The sequence below is a fragment of the Carcharodon carcharias genome, chromosome 10, assembly GCF_017639515.1.
Source record: "Carcharodon carcharias isolate sCarCar2 chromosome 10, sCarCar2.pri, whole genome shotgun sequence".
NCBI lineage: Eukaryota > Metazoa > Chordata > Chondrichthyes > Lamniformes > Lamnidae > Carcharodon > Carcharodon carcharias.
The window spans coordinates 154,237,608-154,255,191 of NC_054476.1; the positions used below are offsets into that span (position 1 = coordinate 154,237,608).

Sequence of the window (17,584 nt, forward strand, 5' to 3'; positions counted from 1 at the left end):
GCTGATAGGTGGCAGGTAACATACATGCCACAAGTGCCAAGCCAAGACTATCTCAAACACGAACCAATCTAACCATCGCCCCTTGACATTCAATGGCATTGCCATCACTGAATCCCCCACTATCAACATCCTGGGGATTACCATTGACCAGAAACTGAACTGGATTAGCCATATGAATACTGTGGCTACAAGAGCAAGTGAAAGGCTAGGAATCCTGCAGCGCGTAACACCTCCTGACTTCCCAAAGCCTGTCCACCATCTGCAAGGCACCTTCCAAACCCACGACCATTACCATTTAGAAGGGCAAGGGCAGCGCACACATGGGAACGCCACTACCTGGAGTTCCCCTTAAGCCACTCACTGCCCTGACTTGGAACTATATTGCTGTTCCTTCACTGTCACTGTGTCAAAGTCCTGGCACTACCCCCCCCCCCCCCCCCCCCCCAAAAAAAAAAACAGCACTGGGTGTACCTACAACACATGGACTGCAGTGGTTCAAGAAGGCAGTTCACCACCACCACCTCGAGGGCAATTGGGAATGAGTAACAAATGCTGACCTAGCCAGCGACACCCACATCCCATAAATTAATAAGAAAAAGACAGCTCTGAGTCAGCCCGTGGACCACCCAACATGGACAACCCAGTGCCAGCCCCTGGATCATTCAACATGGATGATCCTGAGACCTCTCTGGGACCATCTTCCATGAATGACCCTGAGCAGGCCTCTGGGTCATATATTGCAGGTGACCTTAAATCTGATGAAGAACTTGGCCCTGCCAGACGTGCAAGGAAGGTGGTACACCAGGATATTACATATCAAGCCAAGCGGATGATGGCACACAGCATAAGATCACTTCGGGCTGTGGGTATTGGAGACAATGTGGCTGTTCCAATGTCAACATTTGTCTGCAGTAAAGGTGACCCATCAAATGTTATAGGTGTGGCGCTGGCAGCAGATTGGACTGACTACACCATTGGAACAGTTAAGGGGATTGTGAAAGACAAAATTGCCAGGAATCAATTTGAATTTGTGCAGTACAGTGGAGTGAGTGCAGAAGACGTTTCACCAGAACAGCTCAGCCTTTCTGAGATTGTATGTGTTCAGTGTTTCTGAATGAGACTGAGTGACTATCTTAAATTGGTTCCACGCACTAGAAGGTTGGCCTTATCGGCAACCTAATAAATAGGGTCCAAGCCAAAGGGCTTGTCATGCAAGCTTGATGTTGAAATAGGGCGCATCAAAGCCATGGCTACCCTGATCAGATCATCAGCCGCTGTAAATCGCACTAACAAGATGCTGCCATCAAGCCAAAAAGATGTTTTGCCTATCACACACATGGGCAATGTGGTATATGAATTTTAGTGCTGGTGTGATGTTAGGTGTGAGCCCAATGATTGGTGGATCATATCAAACAGTACAACCCTTCTGCTGTTCATAACAGGCAATGTAATGACTGTACTCAACCAGCCTGTGCTTGCAAAACTCAACAGTGTCCAATATTAGATGTGATTCCACGAATGGATAACACCTGCTAAACAATCCTGATTGTACTAAGAATTACACTGAGAACCAATTTAAGATTCATTCGGGCTCAGTGATGCTCACTTATGCATACTAGAAGCCACTTATGTTCCCAGGCAAGGCCCTGTCCTTTGCAGACAGAAGGAACACGTCCGCACATTGCTCCTTTTTCAACTTAAAAAAAAAAAGCTTAAGGAACAGTCATTCTCTGGTTCATTCCCAAGGAACGATGCCTTGAACAATCAAAGTCGACCTGCATGGTTTGAATTTGAACAAAGCTGAGCAGTTAATTGTTCCTTGGTGCATTCACCATGGTAGCACCTCTATTGATCAGAGCTTATTTGCCAATCAGTCAACACTCCTCTCGCGCAGTATAAACTGTTGTTTCCCTGTTACTGTTGGTAATTTCTTGCGAGCTATCCTGATGAGTGCAAGATGAAAAGCTTGCTTAGCATGTCTTTTCTTTTAATATTCAAAAGATGATACTAGTTAAGGGATTAAAATTATTATTTAAGAAATAGCATAAGATGTGCACAAGCCAATCTAAGGATGTAAAATGTTAAGCATTTCCACTTAATCACAAGTACAAACCAGAGATTTTAAAAAATAACTATTAGCTTATGTTCCCACCTAAAGGTTATGTTTGAGAGGGAAGAAATTCCTCACCTGCCTCTCTTTTTTTCCACCCACCTTGCAATTTTTTTCCCTTTTTTCCTTGCTGAATTTCCAATCCATGACTCAAAACTAAGAGAACGCCTCTGCTTCTCTTAAAATAGTACATGGGAACTTTAATGCCCACCTGAGCAGGCAGTCAATACTTTATTTTGTCAAATGAGATGTTAAACTACTAGTTTTGTTAATGCAGGACCCTATCCTCCTCCCCAAGTAATGAATTGATGTATCTGCTAGGTTTATGTGGGCTTAAACCTACAATGTTCTAAGGTGAGTGCGGCCATTAAACCCAGGTTAATGTAGTGTGGTCTCTATACACCAAATACTAACCAAGACACCTTGCTGTCAAATGTGCCCAACATGGAATGCAACACCTGAAAGGGTGGTGGAAGCAGATTCAATAGTAGTTATTAAAGTGATTTAGATATATATTTGAAAAAGAAACTTGCAGGACTGTGGGTTAAAAGGCCTACTCCCCTGCTCTAATTCAATAGCCCTGAAGTGCTGACATAGGTGCTATATGCTGAATGGCCTGTGCTGTACGATTTTATACTGCAGAGAAGATTTGACAGTAGTGTAGCTTCAAACAATTGCGTAAAGCTTTTTTAAAGTAAGTACTTGTGATTTTGTAGATCTGTGAACCTTTCCTATTATATTATAAATACAATTTTTTCATAGCTTGTGCCAAAGACCTAGCAGTCCTTTCTGCCTGAAGTCGCACACCAGATGGCAGGCCAATGCAAGGGCTGTTGGCAACAACTTGCCTTTACCACCATTAATTGTTCAGTCAATAGCACTTGGCAAAAGATGTGCCCCTAGTGTTTCAAGCCGTTAAGTGGTTGCCTCTGGCAGCAAGACTGTACGTACATTCATATTTGTTTGTGATTTTAATATTTGACTACAGACTTCCTGGGGATAGGCTATACAGATCAGCCAATCAAGAACTTTAATGTTTACCTGTGCTATTTGCTACTATATAATGAGATATTAAATTAACTAGTCATGTACTTTAAGAATATTTAGCTGTGGCAAGTAGCACCTCTGAGCCATTTATTTTGAGTTTAATAGCAGGAAATAAAATGGCAGATAAGTAATTTTCAGTTTGGACCATTGTTAGAAGAAATCCAAACCTCAGTCAGATCTCGCTATAGTATTGGCATGCAGAGCTTGGTGTGAACAAGTACAAGTCCTCATAATCCCAAATATGCTTTATATGTTTTATTGCTTTACAATGATTTGTGTTTAATACTGATGAATGGATATTGAAAGATTATTTAATAGGGTGAACATGCAACCACAGAAAATGTCATTGTCTGGTAATTCCCAAACATATGTACTGGAAATTACAAACAAACAGGGGAGTTTCTAAAAATTTTCAGTAGTAGGTGTGGCTAAATTAGTACCACAACAAACCGAACACATGCTAGCATTTTGTTGCTTGTTGAAAGGAAAATGGAGCTGTGTGCAGAATATAGTTTAGAAAAAAACTACTTTCCCTACGATCGGTTGTTACAAGAGGAGTTAACTTTAAAAGCTAGGTAATTTATATCAAGATACTTGCACTTGTAATCAGAATACAATGTTTCAAACTATAGTAACAAAACAAATAGCATTAAAATAGAAACTTGATTTTAAAATTTAAGGGGTAGTAGTATTTGCTCCTTGTTTCTTGCAAATTTTTAAATGCATTTTAATTTTTTGGGACTTTTGCTAGTTTATGCTCTTCACTTCCCCTTTACTCCCCCTTTCCATCTGCTACATGTCACCTCTAACGAAAGGCAGGCAGGCAATCCCCTAGCAGCTATTAGATGACTACAGCACCTTGCTCATCTGTTTCCCACCCCCACCCTTAGGCATCGAGAAAGAGGTGGCTACATGGTGCCCAAATTTGTTAATTTTTGCTTGACGTCAGTTGTGTTATGTCCATGTTGGGATAGGCTTTCTGTTTGAAGTCCAATCCTAAAATGAATTGTTAGGACGATTTCAGTCAATATTTGCAAGGAGCTTATTTGTCACCTTTTTTCACAATTTGGAACAGTTGAATGTGTGTAAGCTATGTCAAACTAGTATTTGTTTTGCATTTAGAATTGTAAACATGGAACACAACTTTAGCGCTTTTATATTGTGGTAATGCAGCTGGGTTCTCGCAAAGCTGATGAACCAAATTTAAACTGAAATGCCTTATTGTATGCTAGTAGGAGAATTTTGATGTGTACAAATAGATGTTGCACTTGTTTGAAAATAAGGCCAATATCTTTGTTATAGAAATATTGAAATAAATGGTATAGATTGGAATTCAAACAGGTGGCTGTTGACACCATTAGTGTATGTATGAAAACTAGAAAAGATTTGAGTCGTAAACTTAAAACTGTGGAATGAAATAGCATAAGATATTGAGTAAGCTAAATGTCATTCTTCCAGGAATTCTTTTTAAAATCAAACATATATAAAGTTGTCAACTACAATGATAAAGAGAATAAATTAGCATTTGTGGAGTATCTAGGCATTAATTGGCATTGCTTAACGATTGTGATTGCCAAAGTAAACCAGTTCAGATTCCTTTAGTGTTGGCTCCAAGCCTGTTCCTGATGTCATCAGCACTCCCTTTAACAAATCAATAAAAAAAAGTAAAAATCTAAAGACAATGATTACGAAAGTATTAATTTTCTTCAAACATGTACTGATACTGCTTATCCTCTGGATTTACCCCAGCAGTGTTTCCTAAATCTAAAAAATCCATGTGCTCTTCACTTGGTAATGGGCATTGACAGCTGGTGATGAGTCTATGGGGATGAAATTTAGTGACTTTGCATCATAGGGATATAAAACATTTAAGATTTAGTTTGACTCCATAGGGACATTATTAAAGGGTTGATTTTTAACTGGTTATCAGACTGGAAACAGCTCCGAGACCACAGTGAAGGTTGACCATGCAAAGTGCGTAATGACATTTCTACACTGTCTTTTTGCCTACTTGTTTCTGCTTTTAAACCAGCTTGATGGAAAGCAGCAGTTGATTGTGCTTGATGGCAAGTCATATCATTTTCCAAATGTTCAGTAATATTAATATGTATTACCATTCTACTAAAATTGCAAAGTAAAAATGAGGAATGGGGGCGATCTTTTATGACAGCATGATTTTATGCAAGTTTACAATTTAATTCCATTTAATTAAATTATGGGCTGAAATAGTTGATTAAACATATGAAAGATTCCTGAGTAATCTATTCTAAATTCTGGTTAGGATCAGGGTGCACATTGGAATTTTGAGCTTATGACACATTCAGCCAATGCTATAAATTTGAATTTTACCCCTTTTTTTTTTTTTACTCCTGTAGTTTTCATTTTCACTCCCTGTGGCTTCAATTTCTGCTGATTTTTAAAATTCACTCATGGGATGTGGATATCACTGGCTAGGCTAGCATTTATTGCCCATCCCTAATTGCCCTTGAGAAGTGGCGGTGAGCTGCTTTCTTGAACCGCTGCAGTCCATGTGTTGTAGGTGCACCCACAGTTATGTTGGGGAGGGAGTTCCAGGATTTTGAACCAGCAACAGTGAAGGAATGGTGATATATTTTCAAGTCAGGATGGTGAGTGGCTTGGAGGGGAACTTCCAGGTGGTGGTGTTCACGTGTGTCTGCTGCCCTTGACCTTCTTGTTGGTAGTTGTTATGGGTTTGATAGGTGCTGTCCAAGGAGGCTTGGTGAGTTCCTGCAGTACATCTTGTAGATGGTACACATTGCTGCCACTGGGTGTCAGTGGTGGAGGGAGTGAATGTGTGGGGAAGGGGTGCCGATCCAGCCGGCTGCTTTGTCCTGTATGACGTCAAGCCTTGTAGATGGTAGACAGGCTTTGGAGAGTCAGTAGCTGAGTTACTCACTGCAGGGTTCCTAGCCTTTGACCTGCTCTTGTAGCCACAGTAGTTATATGGCTAGTCCAGTTCAGTTTCTGGTCAATGGTAACCCCCCCCAGGATTTTGATAGTGGGGATTCAGTGATGGTAATGTCATTGAATGTCAAGGGGCGATGATTAGATTCTCTCCTGTTGGAGATGGTCATTGCCTTGCATTTGTGTGGCATGAATGTTATGTGCCACTTGTCAGCCCAAGTTTAAGTATTGTCCAGGTCTTGCTACATTTGGACATGGAGTGCTTCAGCATCTGAGGGGTCGTGAATGGTGCTGAACATTGTGCAATCATCAGCGAACATCACCACTTCTGACCTTATAAAACAGCTAAAGATGGTTGAGCCTAGGACACTACCTTGACGAACTCCTGCAGTGATGACCTGGAACTGAGATGATTGGCCTCCAACAACCACAGCCATCTTCCTTTGTGCTAGATACGACTCCAACTAACGGAGAGTTTCCCCCCCCCCCCGATTCCCATTGACCCCAGGTTTGCTAAGCTCCTTGATTCTGTACTTGGTCAAATGTTGCCTTGATGTCAAGGGCAGTCACACTCACTTCACCTCTGGAGTTCAGCTTTTTTCGTCCATGCTTGAACCAAGGCTGTCAAGAGGCCGGGAGCTGAGTGACCCTGGTGAAACCCAAACTGAGTGTCAGTGAGCAGGTTATTGTTAAGCAATTGCTGCTTGATAGCACTGTTGATGAACCCTTTCATCACATTACGCCCCCATCAGTCTACTCTTGTTCAGTAATCGGCTGGGTTGGATTTGTCCTCCTTTTTATGTACAGGGCATTCACACAATACAGTTGTGAATCCCTCCTTTTGGAGATTACAGGGTATAGCTTTATTCAGGAGTATTTTGGTTTAAATTTCTATCTTTGCTTTCAAACCATATAGCACATTTAAACTATATAGCACAATCTATACTGTTGATACAGTATGTTATCTACCAGCTTTGCTGCATCTCAGGTGGTTGCAAATGGGTTAAAGCTTTTTGTGCTGTTTCTACTTGGTATAAACTGTAGTGGTGACAGCAAGCTGAGTGTTATCTTTGTGTGGTACATCTCCCTGGACAGCTTCTTCTAAAAAAATAGTAATAGAACTCTTGCCTCTGAGTCAGAGGTTGTGGGTTCAAGTCCCATTCCTTGAGCACAAAAGTCAAGGCCGACAGTCCAGTGCGGTACTGAGGAAGTGATGCCCTTTCAGAGGTATCATCTTTCTGATGAGACTGTCTGCCCATCGTTATTTCAAAGAGCTGCGAAGTTATCCCAAGTGTCCTGGCCAATATTTATCCCTCCAGTCAACATCACAAAAGGTCCTTATCAAAATGCTATTTGTAGGAGCTTGCTGTGTGCAAATAGGCAGAGGTTGCTACATTAGAACAGTAACTGTTTCAAAAGTACTTGAATGCTTGTAGTGCACTTTGAGATGTCCAGTTGTTGCAAAGAGGTGCTCTATAAATGTCCTTTTTCCCCCTTTGCCCTATTTCTTTAATTTCACCCTTTGTTGTGCTTGATATCAACCTTGCACTGATTTGTAATTGTGACGTGTGCTATGATAATTGAACAGAACCAGGAAATCGAAGAAAAACTGAGCTTGTTTTCTCCAAGCAGCAGTTCTCACTATAGCAGCTATATGTTTCAAAATTCTATTCCTATTGTCTGAAATTCTAGAAATTTTACAGCAAAAAGGCTGAAACCTTATCTTTTATAGTAATAAAGAAATACTTGAAAGGCATATACTTCAAATAAAACTATATCCTGTAATTCCCATACTGAAAATAGCCCACTGGCTGCTTCAAAAGAGCATACGTGTGACTGGGTAGATTGTCTAGCCAGGGTGATTTTTCATCATCTTTTGCCTAGAAACATTATTATGGTTGGGACTTCTATGAAACTAAAAATGTAAAATTTTCTGCCGCCTTCGTCTCCATGCTCACTTCACTCGCCCCAGTATTCTCCCTCCACCTGGACCCCTCCCTCTCACCTGCTCTTGATCTTTTCATTGTGATCTGTCGGTGTGACATCAGCCGTCTCAATTTCTCTGCTCCTCTCACCCACTCTAACCTGTCTCCTTCTGAACTTGCCACACTCCATTCTTTCAAGTCTAACCCTGACTTTGTTATCAAACCTGCCGACAAGGGCGGTGCTGTTGTTGTCAGGCGTACTGACTTCTACCTCGCTGAGGCTAAGCGCCAACTCGCAGACACTTCCTCCTACCTCCCCCTGGAGCGTGATCCCACACTGAACATCAAGCCATTGTTTCCAGGACTGTCACTGACCTCACCTCCTCTGGAGATCTTCCCTCCACAGCTCCAACCTCATAATCTCCCAACCTAGGACAGCCCGCTTCTACCTCCTCCCAAAAATCCACAAACAGGACTGTCCCGGTAGACTGATTGTGTCAGCCTGTTCCTGCCCCACGGAACTCATTTCTTTTTATCTTGACTCCATTCTCTCTCCCCTTGTCCAGTCTCTCCCCACCTACATCTGCGATTCCTCTAATGCCCTACATCATATCAACAATATCCAGTTCCCTGGCCCCAACCACTGCCTCTTCACCATGGACGTCCAATCCCTCTACACCTCCATCTCCCACCAGGATGGTCTGAGGGCTCTCTGCTCCTTCCTTGAACAGAGGCCCAAACAATCCCCATCCACCACCGCTCTCCTCCGTCTGGCCAAACTTGTTCCCTCATTGAAAAATTTCTCCTTAAGTTCGTCTCACTCCCTCCAAATAAAAGGTGTGGCTATGGGTACCTGCGTGGGCCCCAGTTACGCCTGTCTCTTTATGGGGTATGTGGAACATTCCTTGTTCTAGCCCTATTCAGGTCCCCTCCCGCAACTCTTTCTCCAGTACATCAATAATTGTTTCAGTGCTGCTTCATGCTCTCGTCTGGACCTGGAAAAATGTATTAATTTCGCCTCCAATTTCCACCCCTCCATCACTTTCACATGGTCCATCACTGACACGACCCCTCTCTCTCAATTTCAGGTGATAAAATGTCTACCAATATTCATTACAAGCCCACCGACTTCTACAGCTACCTTGCCTACAACTCTCATCCTGCTTCCTGTAAGGGCTCCATCCCCATTCTCTTAGTTCCTTTGCCTCCGTAGCATCTGTCCCGATGATGCCACTTTCCAAAACAGTGCTTCTGACATGTCCTCCTTAACCAAGGTTTCCCATCCATGGTGGTTGACAGGGTCTTCAACAGTGTCTAACCCAACTCCCACGCCTCTGCCTAGCACCTTCCTCTCCCTCCCAGAACCATGATAGGGTCTCCCTTGTCCTCACTTTTCACCCCACCAGCCTCCACATTCAAAGGAACATCCTCCACCATTTCCTCCAACTCCAGCATTCCGTAGGGACCGTTCCCTCTGGGACACCCTGGTCCACTCCTCCATCATCCCCATTACCTCAACCCCTCCCACGGCACCTTCCCATGCAATCGCAAAAGATGCAACACCTGCCCCTTTACTTCCCCCTTCCTTACCATCCAAGGGCCCAAACACTCCTTTCAAGTGAAGCAGCATTTCACATGCACTTTTCTCAACTTGGTTTACTGCATTCGCTGCTCCCAATGCGGTCTCCTCTACATTGGAGAGACCAAACGCAGACTGGGTGTCCGCTTTGTGGAACACCTTCAGTCTGTTCGCAAGCATGACTCAGACCTTCCTGTCGCTTGCCATTTCAACACACCACCCTGCTCTCGTGCCCAAATGCCCGTCCTTGGCTTGCTACAACGTTCTAGTGAAGCTCAACGCAAACTGGAGGAACAGCACCTCATCATCTGCTTAGGCGCTTTACAGCCTTCCGGATGTAACATTGAGTTCAACAACTTAAGGTCATGAACTCTCTCCTCCATCCTCACTCCTTTTTGATCCCTTTTTAAAAATGTTTATATATTTTGTTCCCACCTATTTGTTATTTTTAAAATAATTATTCTTTGTATTATCCCCACCTTTTATCCTATTTTGATCTTTTCTCCCACACCATCCTCTCCCCCCCACCCCACCCCCACTAGGGCTGTCTGTCGCTTGCTCATTCAGCTTTCTACTCCTTGACACCATTAGTACCTTCTTTAACTAGTATCACCACCAACAACACCCCTTTGACCTATTTTTTATGACATCATTTGCAATCTTTCCTTTGCTTCCACTTGTCGCTGGCCTTCTATCCAACTTCACCTGCCCCACCCCGTTTAAGCAGTATATGTTTCACCACATTTATACTTCTCTTCAGTTCTGAAGAAGAGACATACGGACTCCGTCTTTCTCTCCACAGATGCTGTCAGACCTGCTGAGTTTTTCCAGCAATTTTTGTTTATGTAAAATTTAAAACTTGATAATACTTTATCTTTTGGTGCAGTAAAAATTTATTTTAATGGTAGTGGTTTTATTTTTGATGCTTTATTTTAGTGACCCCCAAAAAGGAAGGGTGACTGGAGATGATGCCCTTCCAGTTGCTGTAAACAATCAACTCACATGGAGCTACTAGTAGACGCCCAAGCACTTGATGAACATACTGTAGAAAGATTGGCAGTCTGGTTACTTATTTAAATATGCAATTCTGAATTCCATGTTATTTGAACAGTATTGTTCGACTACTCTGGTGTTGTATTATAAACAGCTTTGTTTTCTTCAAATTAGTACAATAGCTATGAACTGGATAATTTGGAGTTTAACAACTTTTTTCACATATGCATGGAAATTAAATTGAGGGTTTTCTTTGTTTACAGGACATAGTGGTTATTGTACTCGACTAGCAACTCAGAGGTTAAGGGTTCAAATTCCACCATGGCAAGTTGTGAAATTGAATTGAATAAATCTGGCAATTATGGACTAGCACCTGAAAAATGAGCATGAAACCTGCCAGGTGCTTAACAACTCAGCTGATTCACGAAGGCCCTTCAGGGAATGGAGTCTGTTGCCCCAACCTTGTCTGACCTACATGTGACTCCAATCCCACGTATTTGATACTTAATGCTCTTGGGGCTGCATTACCAGTGTTATCCCACATTCTAAGAACAAAAAAACTTGTTTGGCAGCAGATTTGTGGTTAATGTGACCAGTTGGCTGGAATGGTGAATTCAAATGTGATGACATTGATACTTTAATGTTACAGATTTAAATACTGCTACTTGCAGTGCCTCATGAGTTTGTCTGCTTTTCATGCCTTATTTATTATAAGCTTGTGCTGATTGCAGTTAGATTGGTGAATTTTTGACTAAGGGAACCTATGCATCTTGCCATAAATTTTTTGATGGATTTAATAGATTCTTGAAGTAATGTTCATTTGAGAATGTATTGTACTTGTTGTAAAGCTTGGCCAAAAAGACCAAGGTGTTAGTTATAAGATCACTTGGCAATATGATTGATCTGTGTTTTTAGCCCATATGTGCAATCATGTTTCCTAGTTTAAATTTTATATTGAAAAGGTTCAGTTTGGACTGATGGAAAACATTACTAAGTATAATTACACTTTTGGCTGGTGAAAATACTGAGAGTTAACGTTTCTTTCTCCACTCAGATTAAAGGGTCACTTGACCAGAACAAAAACATTACCAAAAATGCTCCTGCTGTAGAGTATTGCTCTGCATTTCTTGTTTACATTAGATTTTAATCTAAAAATGAGTCAGCATAGAGTTGATGCTTTGTAGGTGCAAGTGGCTACAAAGCAGGAAGAAAATCTCTCTGAAATTTTGGAAATCACTGAAGCCAGGCCTAGTCAGTCTCATTATTAAACTACAGAAGCATAAAAAAAAAGCCTTGTCAGGCACCATCTGTTCAAGGCTGGTGAATTCAAACACAGGGAAATTGGGAGCACCAGGCAAATACTGGCTCTTATTCCAGGCTCCAATCCCTCATTAAATTATCTAGAGACAGTAAGCAGGGATCTGCTGTTCAAATTAATGGCACCTTAGTGCTCATGTCAAGAGTTTTTAATGTGTAGCAGTTTTGTGATTAGACCACTAGCACTGCAGGTGGTTCCCGTTCTCTCAAATTTAACTAGCTTTGTTGTCATGACAATTAGTGAGACATCAGGGATATATTATGCCAGGGCTAGAATTTTCAGTCAATGTTAAAGTAGCATTGACAATTGACATTTTCATTAGTAGATGTTTTAAATAGATAATTTCCAGGTGAATGCCTCAAGATTTGGAGCATTCTGAAATTCTGCCCACGTATAACTGTTTCAAAAATGTGATTGCTAAATTCAGTACGGACATTGTCTGAAAGGATTTCTACTTTCATCAAACATGATGCAAGTGCACCTAACAGATTAAATTTAGAGTAGATGTGAACATGTGGAACTGGGCTACTATGCCTCAGAACCAAGTTGTGCATTTAGAATGTCACAGCCAATGTTCTTTCTAAACTGTACAGCTGCCTAAAAGGTACCATATGGACCTTGTGCTTGATAATGCGTATGTGTGGAGGTACATATAATTTCAAAGAGCTGCGCACCAGAAAAAGCCACGCAAACAACTCTTTTACAGCGAACATTAGCCATGGCTGTCTACTATTCTAGTTTAGCAGCTGGCACAGTGTCAAGGTGGCCTTCTTTATTTGGAAGACCAAAAGCGTCAAGTCTTTTTTTAATGCAGAAATGATCCAGCACCATTGACAGTAGTCAGATCACTCAGAACTAAAATAGTGACTTATGACTGAAGGAACCTTCAGAATGGTCTTTTAACATTTTTTTTGATTGTGAAAATTGTGTTTTTCATAATTTTATATTCTTTCATGGGTTGTGTTGGATTAGCATGTGACAAACTCCACAGCAGCACTAAGCTGATTTACTGTTGTGCCAGTTGGCTCATTCATGAAGTAAAAGCAAATGACCTCAATATCTGAGGTTGACATCTCAATATCAATATCTAAAATGAAGGTATGTTATGAAAATATACATTTTATGGTTGAAAACAATTGTAAATTTTGCAACTTAAATGGTTTTAAGTTTTCAGTTATTTATATCATTGTAGATGGTTTTCTTTTAGCGTGAAGTTAACTATTCAAATAAAATTCCACGTACCTTACTTGGACATTGAAACCAGGTTCCATGTAATGAAGCAAGCCACCATGTGTTACGCATTAGCTTGTTTGTATGCACACTTGCTTCAAAAGAATGTTGCTGTTTGTAAACAGCCGTCCATTTTAAGCAAAAAAAAATCTTGTGGATATGCTACTTTTGGCACAAATACCATTTAGATTTTATTGTATCAATCAGAGTTTGATCCTGTTCAGTAATACCAATTATTGAGCTTTGCAGATCTGCTAAAAGTGCAAATTTCTGCCTATTGTCATTTTCAGAAAAAATCAGCCATTTACAATTAAATTATTTCTAAAACACAAGTTTGGGCACTGGCATTGAATCAAAACATGACAATAGATTTATCAAAGGATTCTAATTATATCTGAATTCCACTGAAGGTTCTCCCACTTAGGGACGCCACGTAAAATGAATTCTTGCATTATTTGATTTATTTTATTGACCCTCATTGCCATGGGATATATTGCATTTTAATTGTTGCACTTTTTTTTTAAGAGTTTGTCTTCAAACTTGAAGTTGCTGATTCATGTTGGACTTCAGTTTACCCACATGGCCATTGTCGGCCTAAATATGAATAGTGAGGTTCTTGACCATGAGAGGCACCATTCCTATCCTCAGCTGAAATCCACATGCACACCTTTTCTACAAGAATCCTGGTTGGTTATATAATTTTTGCATTAACTTGGCTAAAATAAGAACCCATCAGAAATTTGGGGATCAAACCTGGAACTTTTTCTATGCCAATCAATACATCAGGTGTGCATTTACACATTGACCCTTTAGGGACTTTCAACTCCCTTTTTCTAGAGTCCTATAAAAATATAATTAGAACTTTTATCTAAATTTCTTTTCAGAAGAATTGATTGAAAGCCCAAACTTGTGCTGAAGTAAAACTAGGCTAATCAAAAGGGTTGTTGATATAAATAAATAAAGTTTGCCTATTTAATAGCTTTTTTTTCTTAAATTCTAACACCTTTCTTCTTAATAGGTGACTTAAAAGTTACATATTGATAAATATTTGCATCAAAATGATAAATATTCTGAAAGTCAGAATTTAAATGAAAGCAGACTACCGTAGCATCCTGGAGCTTTGTATTGTACCTCCGTTAGCTGCAAAGCACATTGGAGAATTCTGAAGTTGTCAAAGGTGCTGTTTAAGTGCAAGTCTGTTTATCTGTCTTTATTCCAATTTGGTCTGCCAAGCTTTCAGCTCCAGTAACAGAAGCTAAAGTGTTCTAATGCTAATGGTTGCAACTGTAAAACCTAACGATTGATTTACAGCAACCAGTGTGTTTTTCCTTGACTATTTCCCTTCCTCAGCTATGTTGTCACAGAGCTAATGCAAAGTGACCTTCACAAGATCATCGTGTCTCCACAACCATTGAGTTCAGATCATGTCAAAGTTTTCCTCTACCAGATTTTGAGAGGTGGGTATATGTTCTCTGCCATTTAAAATGTATACCAGGATTTATCCTCAATGTAAAAATTTAGTTTTACCCATGTACCTTCTAACCTTTGTAGAATTATATAAATTGTGGATCAGTGATAGCGTTTGTGCCCAAGTCAAAAGATTGAGAGTTAAAGCCCTATTCCAGGACTTGAGCTTTCAGAGGAGGGGAGGCAGTGGCATAGTGGTATTGTCACAGGACTAGTAATCCAGAGACCCAGAGTAATGCTCTGGGGGTTCAAACCCCACCACGGAAGATGACAGATGGTGGAATGTGAATTCAGTAAAATCTAGAACTGAGTGAGTGCTGCACTGTCCGAGGATTTAAGCAAGACGTTAAACCTAGGACCCATCTGTTGGGTAAGCGTAAAAGATCTTATGGTATTTTTCAGACCAGAGGTAGTCTGCCTGTTGTCATGGCCTTATTTATCCCTAAACCAGCATCACTAAAATGAATTATCTGGTTATTTGTTTCATTGCTGTTTGTAGGGCCTTGTGTGCAAATTGGCTGCTGTGTTACTGCACAATACAAGTGACCACATTTCAAAAATTCTTAATTGAATGTATGTATTTTAGGACATCTTGGGGTCAAGAAAGGCCAAAGAAAAGGCTGGTCTTTCTATATTAGCATTTTAAGTACGAGAATAATTAGAAAATAATGAATGGCATGGTGAATCAGTGTGCATCACCACTGTTGTGATGCACCATATGCCTATGCCTGCAATGTATTTGCTGGATGTTAGTTGTATTTTAATGGGCTGTTAATAGAATGTTATTGCTGCTCCTTGTTGACATGCTTGTGTAACTTTAGCAAAGGACGGGAATGGTTTTGTTAGTCTGGACGGTGATGGGGAGGAGGAATGGAATTTTGGCCAAAATGGGGAATGCAGAGAAATGTTAAAAATTCTCTCTCTACAAACCAGTCTATTCAGAGAATGCAGTCAAGGCCATCTCTTGACTTGCAGATAGTACTATGTATTTTCCAATTCAATCATCTTATGTAGGAGTAATATATATTTATATATATGCAGTGTTGGAGTTGTTAATTTTTCCACCCACTGAATTCTTACACCTATAGGTGCTAAAACCTTTCACTTAAGATTGGTTGGTAATTTTTCTACTCAAAAGAATTATATGCTGATCAAGTAAGTTTTTTATGCAAAAAAAAACAGTTGTGTGCTATGGTACACCTTGTGCAGGAAGACATTACGACTCTCTGTTAAGGAGAAAAAAATAATAGATGCTAAACAGGAAAGAGGAAATAAAAAATGCAGGTCAGTGTGAGACGCTGAAGGTGTAGTTGGAGTAAGGATTTAAGGGAGCTTGTGAAGGCTGGAAGGAATATGGAAAGACTGAGTGAACTCTGTCTCAGGAAAGGAGTATAGTGCTGCATGGGTCACCTCCCATTGGCTATGTCAAAGGTAAAAGTTCCTTCCTTGTCCTTCTCGACCAGTCTGCAGGCCTTGACGCAGCTGACCACACCATCCTCCACCAACGCACCTCCTCTGTCATCCATTTGGGTGGGACTGCTCTCATTTGATTCCATTCTTATCTATTCATAACCAGTCAATCACTTATAATCTCTTCCAGCTCTCACACCGTTGCCTCCAAAACTCAGCTGCCCATGTCTTAACTCGCAGCAAGTCCCAATCCCATTCCCCTATCACCCCTGTGTTCATTGACTTGCTTTGGCTCCTGGTCAAGCAACATGTTGATTTTAAAATTCTTATCCTTGATTTTAAATACCTCCCTGTAATCTCCTCCAGCCCCTCAACCCCTTGAGATATCTGCACTCCTCTAATTCTGGCTTCTTATCCATTCCCAGTTATAATTACTGCACCATTTGTGGCTGTGTCTTTATTTGCCTCGGTCCCAAGCCTGAATACCCTCCTTGCATCCCTCTATCTTGCTTTCTTCCTTCAAGGCGCTCCTTAAAACTTTTCTGTATGACCAAGCTTTTGGTCATCTGACCTATATCTCCTTGGGTGGCTCAGTGACATGCTTTGTTTTATATTCCCTGCTTGAAGTGATTGGGACATTTCATTACATTATATCTGCTATAGAAAAAAACTTGTTGCTGTAGTGGAATGTGCATATTTAGAAATGTGTTGATTGCAAAGGTAAACACTGAGGCCATGGAGAGATTTGAAAAGAAGGATGAAAATGTTTAAGTTGAGTCATTTGGGTCGGTGGATGATGGCACTGAAAAGGGATGTGGTAAATGATGGTAGGACTTTGCAGGTGAGATATGGACTTTGGTGTTGTGGATGAGTTGAAGCTTGCAGAGAGCTGAGGCAGGCAAGCCTGACGTGAATCTGGGAGAATGAGAGGTAATATCATGTACTCAGGTTCTAGCAGCAGTGGGTAAGGTAGAAGTTGGATGTGGCTGAAATTTTCAAGGTGGAAGAGTGACACCTCGAACATGGGGAAGAGCTGGAGTTTGTGGTCAAGCAGTACACTAAGTTTCTCCCCTCCTTTCTACCGGAGGTAGCAGTTAAAATTAAGCAAATCCAGACCTTGCTGCCCTGTGTATCAAAATATTGATGTTTGTTCTCTAACTGATTAATTATTTTGCATACTTTCATAAGCTGGAGTTCATGAGGAAAACTTATCAAGGCATTTTCCACACAGGTTATTTTCGATCATTGGGGACTGGCTTTGTTACACTCATTTACAAGGCCTTAGGATCTTAGGATCTAATGTATCTTTTGCTTTGCAACTAGAGCTGTGCAGTTCTCTGGGTGTGGCCTTACCCAAGTACAGTTTTCACAGAATAGAAGTTTATTACCTTAGCAAAATAACCTAGCACCTTGTTTGTTCTGTTTCTTCACTCTGGTCTTTTATCTTGCCTTTGAGTTCTTTTCCACCTAAAGAGTACAAATATTTTATTTTTACTTACAAGATAAATATAGATGAGAAAGATGGGTGTAGTTGAGATAAAGACTTGCATTTATATAGCACTTTTCACAATCATTGGATG

The 17,584-nt window shown here is 40.7% G+C and overlaps 1 protein-coding gene across 5 annotated transcripts in view; it reads left to right on the plus strand.

Annotated features, from left to right (window-relative positions):
- The window catches only part of nlk2 (nemo-like kinase, type 2), a 186,357-nt gene that overhangs the window by 110,606 nt on the left and 58,167 nt on the right, over positions 1 to 17,584 (plus strand). For all 5 annotated transcript variants that reach the window (XR_005944155.1, XM_041196827.1, XM_041196828.1 and 2 more), the window contains exon 4: positions 14,478 to 14,584. Coding sequence is in view for 4 of the 5 variants with exons in the window: in XM_041196827.1 (XP_041052761.1) it covers positions 14,478 to 14,584 (107 nt within the window). In the remaining variant the exon portion in view is untranslated. The remainder of the gene's footprint in view (positions 1 to 14,477; positions 14,585 to 17,584) is intronic.